At 40.5% G+C, this 14,004-nt stretch overlaps 1 protein-coding gene across 3 annotated transcripts in view; it reads left to right on the top strand.

The window, feature by feature from the left end:
* Nucleotides 1-14,004, top strand: part of hdac11 (histone deacetylase 11) — a 147,034-nt gene that overhangs the window by 14,356 nt on the left and 118,674 nt on the right. For all 3 annotated transcript variants that reach the window (XM_060909879.1, XM_060909880.1, XM_060909881.1), the window contains exon 4: nucleotides 9,496-9,596. In XM_060909879.1, the coding sequence (XP_060765862.1) occupies nucleotides 9,496-9,596 (101 nt within the window). The remainder of the gene's footprint in view (nucleotides 1-9,495; nucleotides 9,597-14,004) is intronic.

Genomic DNA, 14,004 nt, shown 5'->3' on the forward strand with positions numbered 1-14,004 from the left:
CAGCGCGAATCTTCCGCCTTCCTCAGAACTGTCCTGTCAGGACAGTTCTGAGGAAGGCAGAAGATTCGCGCTGAAACTGTTAACAAGGTAACGATCTTAAAATCCTTGTCTAAGAAACGAACTTAAAAATACATAATATCTCTTTTACCATAAATGAAAGTAGTCCCAGGAAAATAAATTCAAGGCCTTTATTTCAGGTTAAAGAAAACAGAAACCTCAGAATAAAATAAATAAAAAAGTGCAAACAGAGTGGAATAACTCCTTTTTCTCTTAAATTAAAGAGGTCCCAACCTGAAGAATTGAAGGCCTACACTTTTTCAAGTAAAAAAGTCAACTCAGAAAACATTAACTAAAAAGTGCAAACAGAGCATTGACTTAACATTTTCTCTTCTTTGTTCTTAAAATAAGGAGGTCCCAGCCTAAAAAAATGAGGGCCTACTTTTCAAGAAAAAAAAGTCCACATCTTCAGAAAACAAGTGGCTTTTTGGGGGGGAAATGCAAACAGAACATTTTTCTTTGAACTTTTCTCTTTTAATTCTTCTTTTACTCTTCTTAATGAGAAAAACGGGCATGTGGCTGACCTGCCAGTAATTTAAATCTTGGTTGGAGTGCCATTCTCATGCAGATATGTAGGTGTTCATTGTTGAGCCTAGAATGGTACTTGGTTTTGACAATGTTCATAGTGGAAAAAGCTGACTCACAGCTGTAAGTTGATCCAAACATAGTCAAGGTGTGTAGTGCTACTTTGATTAGACCAGGGAACACACTCCAATGTGTTTATGTTGCCCCAAAATCCACGCTACTTTTAAGGAACATTCGTTTGCACGTTGCTGGGCTGTAAATGTATGTGTGATGAGTCGGGTAGACCTGTCATACTGTGCTTGCAGTTCGGTTATTTTGCGTGCCCTCAGCTCGGACTTCAGGGGATAACTTTGCTCAAAAGAGCTGTTCTTCGTTTCGTAGTGGCGCTTCACGTTGCCGCTTTTAATTAATGCCATGTTTTCGGAGCATATGAGGCACACTGGTTTTGAACTGCTCGCCGGAAGAATGAACATATATTTCTCCGTCCATTCATCTTTAAAACAACGATTTTCCTTGTCTACTTTCCGCCGCCTTTTGGAGCAAGCCATGTTGTCTCGGTCGGTTGTCTCTTAACTCTCTTCCTCTCTGCTTGTTGCTCTGCCTTGGTGCGCTGGGTAAACTAATGATTTTATTGGCTCAACTGAGTGAAGCTATTGTCGTATTAACTGGAGTAGCAGCGCCCACTGTCAATAGCCACGACCGTCCAAAATAATGCTTCATGAAAATTACTTAATCTCGTGAATTTACCATTGGTCACGGGTCCGGACAGAACCATCACTGGGTCCGGATCCGGACCGAGGTCCGCCATTTGGTGATGCCTGTTGTATATTATCGACTCATTACACGTAAACTAAAATGTTTCAATCATTTTTCCATTTTAATTTTAATCAGTATGGCATACAGTACAAAAACATAAAAAAAACCCCATCTCAAAATATTAGAATATTTCATTTCGAGTTTGAGTAAAACAGTATGAACACAGTGTATCTCTCGGTCTAGATCAGTACACACAACCACAATCATGGGGAAGACTGCTGACTTGACTGTTGTCCAGAAGATGATCACTGATGCCCTCCACAAGGAGGGTAAGCCACAAAAGGTCATTGCTGAAAAGGGTGGCTGGAAAAGGTGCACAAACAACAGGGATGGCCACAGTCTTGAGAGGATTGTCAAGAAAAGTCGATTCAAGAACTTGGGAGAGCTTCACAAGGAGTGGACTGAGGCTGGTGTCAGTGTATCAAGACCCATCACGAGCAGACATCTTCAAGAAAGGGGATACAACTTTTGCATTCCTAATATCAAGCTACTCCTGAGCCAGAGACAATGTCAGAAGTGTCTTATCTGGGCTAAGGAGAGAAAGAAATGGACTGTTGCTCAGTGGTCCAAAGTCCTCTTTTCAGATGAAAGTACATTTTGCATTTAATTTGGAAATCACGGTTCTAGAGTCTGGAGGAAGAGTGGAGAGGCACAGAATCCAAGGTGTTTGAAGCCCAGTGTGAAGTTTCCACAGTCTGTGATGATTTGGGGTGCCATGTCATCTGCTGGTGTTGGTCCACTGTATTTTATCAAGTCCAAAGTCAACACCGCCATCTACCAGGAGATTTTAGAGCACTTCATCCTTCCATCTGCTGACGAGCTTTTTGGAGATGCTGATTTTCCTTTTCCAGCAGGACTTAGCACCTACCCACAGTGCCAAAACTACTACCAAATGGTTTGCTGACCATGATATTACTGTGTTTGATTGGCCAGCCAACTTGCCTGACCTGAACCTCATAGAGAATCTATGGGGTATTGTCAAGAGGAAGATGAGAAACACCCGACCCAAAAATACAGATACGCTGAAGGCCACTATCAAAGCAACCTGGGCTTCAATAACACCTTAGCAGTGCCACAGACTTACCCCTTTTCCACCAAATCAGTTCCAGGGCTGGTTCGGAGCCAGTGCTGGTGCTGGTTCACAACTCGTTCAACTTGCGAGCCAGCTGAGGACCAGTTTGCTTTTCCATAGCTCGCGGAGCTACATCGTTACGTCGCTGTATACGTCAGTTACGTCGCTGTATACGTCATTACGTCGCTGTATACGTCAGTTACGTCGCTACGTTTGCATAAACCTTGGCGCGAATATCGAAGCAAAAACAACACGGAAGTAGCAGTAATAATGGATGACTTCGCGTTTGTACAGCTGCGGCTTCTCGTCGCTTAAAAATGGCGATCTTTTGCGGTCTTGTTATTGTTGTTGGTCTTAACAACTCCGCCCCCCCGCTGACGTAAGCGGTTCTTTCCTCTGGCCCAGCAGAGAGTTGGTGCTAGCCTGGAACCGGTTTTTCTGGCCCCAGAGCCAGTTCTTTGTCAGTGGAAACAGAAAACCCGGTTCCAAACTAAGCACTGGCCCCGAACCAGCCCTGGAACTGCTTTGGTGGAAAAGGGGCAACTGATCACCTCCATGCCACACCGCATTGATACAGTAATTCATGGTAATGGAGGCCCAACCAAGTATTGAGTGTATAAATGAATATACTTTTCAGAAGTTGGACATTTCTGTATTGTAAATCCTTTTTTTGATTGATCTTAGTGAATATTCTAATAATTTGAGATACTGGATTTCTGATTTTCATGAGTTATAAGCCATAATCATCAAAATTAAAACAAAAAAGGCTTTAAATATTTCACTTTATATGTAATGAATATAGAATATATGAAAGTTTACCTTTTTGAATTAAATTATGAAAAAAAGGAACTTTTTCATGGTATTCTAATTTTTTGAGATGCACCAGTATGTAGTATGTATGTCATGATTGTACTTTAACAAAAAAACAGATACATGAAGATGTTGTAAAAAGCAGTTTTAGAACTGTGCTGGAACGTGTGGGGGGAAAAAACCAAAAAAAACCAAAACGTTACCCATTGTGATGAACCGAGGTCACTTGAGGTGATTCTGTTCAGTCTTAGGAATGTATCAAGCACAAAAACTTAAATCTGCTCCATTGATTTGGACAATTAACTGGCCATCAAAAAATGTATGTCCTATTGTTTTGGAATAAAGGGTTGGCAATGGGAGGGGTATTCAATGAGAAGAGTAAAAAATTCCATTCCATTCAGTGCAGGGTTTTTATTAGTAACCAATTGCCGATCGAAATCATCGGTTGTAATGACATCTAAATTGGTTGTTTTTTCGACCAAATGCAATTTTCCCGTAATTGTTTGAACTTTCTTGTCGGGCTTATTTGATAAGGAATGCTGTTACTTGCGCGCCGTTTGATTACTGAGGCTGTGTACATGTGACTAGATAAAAAGTGGGAACCGATTGGCTAATCCTTCTTATATTGTCCAATCATTTAGTGCGTATTAAATTATATCACGTTGTTCCCACATGGTAAGATGGCGACCCTATCCTGTATGGTATAGTGTGATGGAGACCACGAAAAAACGATTTCGGCTTCACAGAAAAAATGGTAAGTTTCACGGAAAATGCCCAGCACTATTCTCCACAGGTGCTTTTAAAGTGGTGCATCGCCACGTTATAATTCTGTCCTGCCACTCTTCCCTTGGCCCAAAAAAAAAAAAAAACAACAAACAAAACACTGCCCCGTAACTTCATCAGTATACACCAAATAAATTGTAAAGTATTCGCTTTGTTATAATTTTGGAACTATTTCACATGCAGAAGACCATTAAACGAATGCATACGGGGGCTACGTGAAGCAGCCAAAATAACTAGCCAACAGCTAAATAACTTTGCAGGTGTTTGTAGCGTTATTGTGCAACAGTTACGCTTATCTATCGTCTTTTCTGACCATACATAGTTACAGTAATCATATAACAGCGCACACACACACACACACACACACACAAATTAAGTTCAGGTCTTTTATTTTACGTATCTGTGATTGTGTAGGCGAAAGCTACATTTTCCTGCTGCTTCAGTGTTCGTTTACTGCAGGACTTCTGGGTTCCTGGGTCAAAGGACCCAAACTACGGAGGCCGGGGTGGCTTTGTAGTACCAGTCTTGGGCACGCGCACCAACTCATGCATTGACTGGAGTGGTTTCACCCAACTAACATTATGTGTATTGTAAAAAATGTATGCATTTATTGTAATTGGGTATTTTGTTTATGCATGGAAGTTCATTTATTTTTCACACACAGAAAAAAAATATAATTAATTCAGGGATGTGCAACAGGCACATCAGTCTCAACTGAAATGTCATATTAGTCTCACATTGACAGTAGAATAGAATGCCTTTATTGTCACTGCACAAATGTACAACGAAATTTAGTTCATCACAGGAGAGCAAAGCTGCTGCATACTTATGCACCGCCACTCTTGGGCACTGCAGCCCAAGGCTGTCTTATGTTAACCTAACTGCAGGTCTTTGAACTGTGGGAGAAACCCACGCAGACACGGGGAGAACATGCAAACTCCATACAGAAAGGCCCCTATCGGCCGCTGGGCTCGAACCCAGAACCTTCTTGCTGTGAGGTGACAGTGCTAACCACTACACCACCGTGCAGCCCAAAATAAAGATATGTACAGTAAGAATGTGTTAACTTTTTTGTAAAATGATTTTAACAATGATTTAGCATTTCCTATGCATCTATTGGCCAGTTTCACTGTCAAAAAAGCCCAAAGTCTGTCAGCTTCAGGGGGATTTCGTCCCCCTGCCCCGCCCCCTCAGCCACCTTTTATTTTTGAAAAGTGGAGAACCCTGCTCAGTTTACATTTTAAAAGTTATTGCTACGTATTTTGCATGTTTGTCGTTATACATTTGATTTCTTCGTTCTGAAAGCGCTCGTGTTATGTTCTGATTTCCCAAATCTTGATTGGGCTTTGTGGCACACGGACTGTAATTGCCATGAGACCCAGGAATGACTGCTGAATTTCTATTTCAGATGGACCATGGAAAGCTAATGATTGGCTGTTAGAAATTGCGAAATTTGTTTTCGGCTGGGGGGCAAACTTAACTATTTTTGAGGAAAATACAGGGTGTTTCAAAAAATTTGATATTATTTGAGATGTAAATATCCCAGAAACTACATAGTTTAGGCAAATTAAACTGAACAGGCTTAATGTTGAGCAATATAAGATTTATTCCTCAAAATTTGAATGAGAAATTCAAAGGTATGTGGATTCCATGAACGGTTTCACAAATTTTCAATACACGCGCTGCCTGAGACGCAGACACACACAGACAGCCTCCTCTTTTAACCCAGTACCTCTTTGAACTTTTTGTGTCGTGTCCAAATCTGCATTGCAGTTGGTGCATTTTTAGAGAATTCTCTCATAAATGCATGCTGCACAGTCTTGTTCGACTGTGTTCGAGCGTACTCCAACACAAAATGCCTTTTCTTTTCCAGTGAATGGCATTTCTATATCTAAAAAGATAAAAACAAAAACAATTAAACATAAAATTTTGACCTGTTTCCACACATGCTGTTAAAATTTGAGGTCAATTGAACAAGAATTGGCAAAGTTATTAGACTGAAATGATATCAAATTTTTTGAAACACCTTGTACTTCTTAACTCTGGGGAAAAATTGCTCAGTCATTTTTCCTGTGGATGCATGACAGCACACACATCAACCGATAGGCTCATAAGAAGTAGAAGAAATATTTACACTTACTCGAGTTGATCTTTGGCTGGATCAAGTCGCAATCCATCAATCATCTGTAACCGCTCATCCTGTGCAGGGTTGCAGGCAAGCTGGAGCCTATCCCAGCTGACTACAGGCGAGAGGCGGGGTACACCCTGGACAAGTTGCCAGATCATCGCAGGGCTGACACATGGAGACAAGCAACCATTCACACACTCACATTCACACCTACGGTCAATTTAGAGCCACCATTTAGCCCAGCCTTTCTCAACTGGGGTGCCGTCTGGCTTCGTTAGGGGTGCCATCAAAAAATTATATATTCTAACATTGAAATAAATAAAATGAATTAAAATTCAAAAAAATGATAGTTACACTAATGCAGATCATCACCGCCTCATGCATCATCAAAATTTGTCTCACAGCCCCCTTTCCCATGTCACGTCACTGCCGGGGTCAGCGTATGGTCAGCGTGACTGCATATATTTTATACAGGGGTGCCTTGAGAATTTGCATACTTCTGAAGGGTGCCGTGACTGAAAAAAGGTTGAGAAACGCTGAGTTAGCCTAACCTGCATATCTTTGGACTATAGAGGAAACTGGAGTAGCCAGAGGAAACCCATGCAGATACGGGGAGAACATGCAAACTCCACACAGAAAAGCCCCCATTGGCTGCTGGGCTCAAACCCAGAACCTTCTTGCTGTGAGGCGACAGTGCTAACCGCTACACCACCATGCTGCCAGTGTCACAGTCCTCAAGATTGAATTTAATTGCTGTCCTGAATCATGAATTGAATTGCGGTCCTGAATCATCTGAAGCGTCTTCTGAGCAATTGCCGTGCCATCTCGTAACAAGTTTTACCTCCAAACAGGTAGCCTAAACTATGACTGATGTATTTTATCCTGTTTATGGTGGGCGTTCCCAACGCAAACGAGAAACCAATCTAAACCGAAAGAGTGAAAGTGATAATCATTCCGTTACCATGTGAATAGTCTTTTATTCTACTCAGTCAGAGTATTCAGAGTGCTGAGTGCATAAGTGGGCACTCAGCACTCTGAGGTGGGGTTTACATTAGACCGTATCAGCGGATCATCAGATTAACGTTTTTAAAATGATTAGCGTGCACACAGCAACGCCAATACACGATTCGCGTGCACACAGCAACGCCAATACACGGATACGCTCGGCTCCGCAGACATCCTGCGCTCCAAATCACTCTGCCCTGAACAGCGAGTGCCCTCTGGAGGGTGCGCACTCCGGCCCTGCGCAGCTCACAGAGCGCGCGAGTGAAGCGCACGAGCAGTGATTCGGGACTGAGCTGCTGTGTGTGTGATCCGAGTGCATATCGGGTATGCGCGTCACTTACCACTTGCAAGTGGAAGGATGGCAAGCCTAAAGACAATCATAACTACACAATGGGCAGTATTTGCATCAGTATTTGCAGTATTTTCATACTTTTATACTCTTTAATGAAAGGTGATACAAGGCGGAAGTCCGCGCCGTTTTTCAGCAGTCGCGTCACATGACCAACGCCAGCGAATCAGGAAGGTGGATGTCACAGTGACGTTGTCCAATGACGACGCCAGCTAGAGCTCAGCACAGCGTATCCGCATATTCTCAATGTTTACACAGCACCGGACCAGACACGATCTGGATTGAATACGTGGACCCTGGCGGATTCCCGTTTCCAGGCGTTTTAATGTAAACGGACAGTGCATCCGCGAAGAAAACGAGACAGATACGGTCTAATGTAAACTTGGCCTTAATACTCTGACTGAGTAAGGTGACAAGTTTTATGTTTCATCTAATTTAGGTAATTTAAAATATATAATATTATTTGGCAGTGGACACATAGGAAAGTATAAAGTTTTTGTCAATATGTTTATCATGCTTGTATGATTTAAAAACTTAAGATATTTATCTAAATACATTATCTACTCATTATAAATCTGCCGAGCTTCGCTAGCAAAGCTCTTGACCCCAGAGGGTTTAGTCTGTGATCCTTGGCTTTTTGGGGACGGAGATGATGGTGGAGGCCTTGAAACAGGCTGGCACATGGCATGTCTCCAGTGAGGTCTTGAAGATGCCTGTGAACACTGGACACAGCTTATCAGCACAGTGCTTCAGGGTGAATGGTGAGACAGTGTCACAACCTGCTGCTTTGTGGGGTTCAGCTTCTTAAAGAGCTTGTTAACATCCCTCTTCAGAATGGAGAGTGTTGAGGGTGGGTGGACCATCAGGTTGAGAGGTTGTAGAGAAGCCCTGGCAGAAGTAGAAGTGGGGGAGGTGAGGGTGATGGGCAGGAGCTGGAGTGTGGGGTCACGGGGGATGATATCAGGATGGTTCCATTGTCTTTCAAAGCGACAGTAAAACTTGTCCACATAATCTAAAACTGGTTAAAACGAAAAAAAATAATCATATACTGCCTGGCCAAAAAAAAAAAAAAGAAAAAGTTGCTCGTACACAGTAATATTTCATTAGACCGCCTTTTGCTTTGATTACAGTGCGCCTTTGCCCTGCCATTGTTTCAACAACCTTATGCAATGGCAGAACATTTATTTCCATCCAGATATGCAAATATATTTTGCCGAGATCTCATATTGATTACAGGAGAGTCGAACCATTCGGTAAATTCTTTTCTCATTGATTTGCAGTGGGGTTAACCTGGTCATTCAGTACATTCAGCTCATCAGCTGGCTTAATTTTATTGCCACATAACATTGCTGAGCCTTGAACCAATTGAAGCAACCCCAGATCAAAACACTGCCTCCAGTGGCTTGTACAGTGGCCAATATACATGATGGGGACATGCTTATGTAACACAGAAGAAAAGCATGTAAAAGTCAAGTGGTAGGAAGGCATAAATATCACCTCGCGAAGTGAAAATTGTACTTTGGTGCATTTTATTTTAGTTTGATAAGCTCTGCACTCAACATTCTCTCTATTGTCACTATGAGTAAAAAGTGTTAGCGCACTTGGCTTCATTTGTGTTGCTTGCTGTCATTACTGCAGGCCCACAAACTCACTGGGTTTGTGCTCTGAAGGAGCCCTAAGAGGCAGCAAGGATTCACATTTTAAAATCTGTTTGGAGTACCATTTTAATTTTATGAATCAGTTATATGGTTATGTGACAGGTACCCAATTAGCCAGCTTCTTTAACACAGAACTATTTTCACGACTGATGTATGGAAGTCTGAGATCATTAGATGATGAAGCCCCTCTGATGAGCAGCAAAGCATCTTCAAGCAAAAGTTCACATGGGCTCACTACTAGACACTGCTATATTAACTAATGGTTTACATCTGTTATTCTGTTCACACATAGAGGAGCAGTTCATCACAGATGAGACTATTGTTGCAGCGAGGGAGGCCAGCGAGGAGGATCTCCTGGTTGTTCACACCAAACGCTACCTGAGCAGACTCAAGGTATTTTCCTGCCTTTATACCAGTCATTGCTCTATTTTTCACTTGCTGAAAAATAAACTGGTGCTTCTCTAGCCCTCCTGCCTTCTTCCCATTCAAACAGGTACAAAAAAACCAAAAACAAAACAAAGAATCAGCAGCCAGTTGGACCTCCATCAGAGGCTAGTTTTAATATGACTACATTTGTGTTTACAAGCAACTAAAAAAAAAGCACTCCTCCAAGAGTAAAAAGAGCATTTTTATGTATAAATCTATAAATGGGTGGTTTTTTTTTAGAAATCAGTTTTCTCTCTATTTTGTTAGGGGGTAAATTTTTTTTCATCATGTTCAAAATTAGAATCAGTGATTATTACACAGACAGCTCTCTGAAGAACAGTCTGTAACGGCACATCTAAATGAGAGGGATCATATGACTAAAATACATGATGTTCAAGCATGGAGAGCTCTTTCCTCTGTTAGTGCACAGTGTTATTGATCAGACTGGGATACTGACTGACATTTACCATTAATGTAACTGTTATACATTCAGCGTATTCAAATGCAGATTAAGTTAACAGATGTTTATTATCCCCTGCCCAAACGAAGTTTGGTGGGGATATGGAAATGGGTTCCGTCTGTCCGTCCGGTCACGTTTTCATTTCCGGGCCATATCTTTAAAACTACTGAAGACATTTTCATGAAACTTTATATACACATCAAGCAACATGTGAACTGGTGTTTTGCTTTTTTGAAAAAAAGTATTTTTCAAATTTTTACAGAAACAAAAAATATTTTTAATTAGTTTCTAAGAGCAGTGTTCGTTTCTGGAGCATATATCCAAAACTATTCATGATATGGATCTCAAACTTGGTATACATATTAACAAGGTGATGTAGATGTGCGTTTTCATACTAATAGATTTGAGAAATTTTAATTTATGTTTTCTATGGAAACAATTTCAGACTTAGTCTCTCAGGTTAGCCTTGGGCTAGGTTTTGTTTCCGGAGCAGAACTTGAAAACTATAAATGGTATGGTCTTGAAAGTTGGTATATGTGTTGATTAAGTAATGTATATGTGCCTTTTGATACTAAGAAATATGAGAAATTTTAATTTTTAGCTCACCTGGACCAAAGGTCCAGTGGGCTTATGCCATGGGCTGCTGAGTTCAGTGTAAAGAGGTAGGGTTGGTTTCCTGCAGCAGAACTTGAAAAATGTGACAAATAATATCTTGAAACTTGGTATATAGTTGATATATAGAGTGGGGGATATAGATGACTGCCTTCTTGTTTTTATTTCTTTCCTGTGGTTCATTTTTAAAATGCACTTTATATTTCTTGAGAGCCCAAGTAGCACAACCAAGCAAACACATACTAGTATAAAGTACAAATAATAGAGATGAAGAATTTCAGTTATAACTTGACTGTGAAGTGCAATCTGTTTTGGTTTTGTTCATTTATCCATGGTTAATATATAACTCCAATTCCAAAAAAGTTGGGATGGTGTGTGTGTGTGTGTGTGTGTGTGTGTATACAGTTGTGGTCAGAAGTTTGCATACAGTGACATGAATGCCATGGCAATATTTGGGCTTTCAGAAATTTCTTTGAACTAATTCTTTTTCTGTGGCAGAATGTACAGTGTATATATTTTAATTAAAAAAGCTAGAATTTGGTGCACACGTTTTAATTTTCTTTGGGTTTTCTGAAATCAACACAGGGTCAAAATTACACATTACAAAGAGACATTTTACTCAAATATTAGGTGTGCTGTATATACATACAGCACACCTAATATTTGAGTAAAATGTCTCTTTGACTCACCTTGACCAAACATTTTTGTTTGCCAATAAACAAGCTTCTGATAGAATTCTGGTTGGATATTTCATGACTCTTTATGGTAGAATTGGCAGAGTTCAATTAATTTTTATTTTTCTTGGCATATATATAATATATGGACCGACTTATAAGCACGGTCCATATATTTTCAATAGGGTTGAAATCAGGACTTGTTTTAAGCTTAATATTAGCCTGCTTTATCCTCCACAACCAGCTCTGATGCGTGTTTGGGTTCATTGTCCTGTTGTAACTCCCAAGTCGTGTTCAAGTTTCTGATGGTTTATGCTGAAGAATTCTGAGGTAGTCCTCCTTCTCCATTATTCCATCCACTTTGTGCAATGAACCAGTTCCACTGGCAGCAAAACAGCCCCAGAGCATGATGATCCCACCACCACCAGCTCGCACAGTGTCCCTCTGTACATGGTGGTCATTGTGGCCAAACAACTAAATCTTTGTCTCATCTGACCATACAGCTATCTTCCAGGAGGCTTTTTCTTTGTCCGTGTGGTCAGCTTCAAACTTTAGTTAAGCTTGAAGGTGTCAATTTTGGAGCGGGGGTTATTTCTTGGACAGCAGCCTCTTAGTCCATGGTGATCTGAACTGTAGACAGTGATCCATCAGCTTCCAGTTCATGGCAGGGCTGTGCCATGGTGGTTCCCAGGTTGTTCCTGACCATCCAAACCAATTTCCTTTCAGCTGAGGGTGACATTTTTGGTTTTCTTGAAGCAAAGTGGCTTGGCAAAGTGACTACACCTCACAATAACGTGGACACAATTGTTTGAACTGATCATGGAATTTGCAGTTGTTTAGAAATGGCTCCAAGAGGCATTCCAGAGTTGTGCATATCTGTGATCCTCTTTCTCAGATCTGCACTGAGCTCCTTGGGAAACCATTTTACTGTGTGTTGGTCAATCCAATGAGTGCTGTAAACAAACCCTTTTTATGAAGGCACAGAGAAGCTACCAGCTGTAGTCAATTATGATCACTAACAGGAAGTTAGGAGACCTCGAGCTTGGCAAGATGAGACATTTTGAAAGTTTCAGCACCTCTGAATTAATAATCTAAGTGAGTGTATGTAAATTTTTGACCCTGTATGTATAATTTTGACCCTGTGTTGATTTCAGAAAACCCAAAGAAAATTAAAACTTGTGCACCAAATTTTCATGTTTTTTTTGAATACTTTATTTTCACATTTTCACTTTTTCAACTTAACATACATACCTATAGGTACAATAAAACAAATCAAGACACAAAACAACCACACATACACAAATAGAGACAAAAAAAACCCAAACAAACAAAAAAACTCTGAAAGATCAGAACCTTGGTCAATACTAAGAAAAATACAGAAATAAAACTATTACCAATCCCACATAGCAGCCCAAATCACAAACTGGTCATTTAGGCCTCATCAAGTAAATCCAAGAATGGCTTCCATGCTTTTTCATAATACTTTGGTGAGTTCCTTCTGCTAAAGCGAATCTGTTCCATCCTAGAAACCCAAACCATTTCGTTGAGCCTCCTCTTAAAACATGGGGAAGATAGAGATTTCCAATCAAGTAATATCAGTTTTTTGGCTGCTACCATGCCTGTTTTGAGAACCTGCTTACAGTAGGAAGGAAGGGCCGATGTCTTTTCAGAGGAACCAAAAATGGCCAGGTTACAGTCTGGTTGAAGATTTGTTTTATATTGCTTAGAGAACCAATTAAATATGTCACTCCAAAAGTTGTCCAGTACAGGACAGTACCAGAATAAATGTGCGAGTGAACCTTCGGCTCTGTTACATCTATCACACATGGGAGACACTGATTCAAATAGTCTATTAAGTTTAATTTTAGAATAATGCAGTCTATGTATGACTTTAAATTGAATTAACCGATATCTAGAGTTTATAGAACACTTCTTTACATTGGACAGGCTCTCCTCCCATATTTTATCTGACAGTGGAACTCCCAGTTCTTTTTCCCATGTATCCCTGAGATAACTAGTACTCGCTGATGTCTCAAAAGCAATGACGAAGCGGGAAATCAAATGTTTGGAATTTGGTTGTAAGCGAAGTGTATCATAAAAGTTATAATTTTGTGGTCTTATTGGGAAATCCGAAATATGTTCCTTTACAAAGTGTCTGACCTGTAAATATCGATAAAAATGTGATTGAGGAAGGTGATATCTAGCCTGGAGCTGAGGGAAAGAAGCAAAATTGTTATCAATGTAAAAGTCTGATATGCAATGTAGGCCTCTCTCTCTCCAGTCCAAAAACACCCCATCCATCAAGCCTGGTTTAAACAAGTGATTGTCTGTTATTGGGGCATTTATCGAAACATTTGGTAATTCAAGGACTTTTCTAATTTGATTCAATATCTTCAGAGAATTATTAAGAATGAAGTTGTAACCAAATAGTTTATGGGATGATTGTGAAATTGAAAAAAGCAATGCTGAGAGCGAAGTTTGTGACACCGACATGGATTCAATTTTTAGCCAGAGTGGAGATGAACAGTCATCATAAGGCAAAGCCCCATTCCAAAAAATAAGAGCTCTTGCATTTGCAGCCCAGTAATATTGCCTAAAAACAGGGAGGCCGAGACCCCCACTTTTTTAC

The sequence above is a fragment of the Neoarius graeffei genome, chromosome 26 (genome assembly GCF_027579695.1).
Source record: "Neoarius graeffei isolate fNeoGra1 chromosome 26, fNeoGra1.pri, whole genome shotgun sequence".
In the NCBI taxonomy this organism is placed as follows: Eukaryota; Metazoa; Chordata; class Actinopteri; order Siluriformes; family Ariidae; genus Neoarius; species Neoarius graeffei.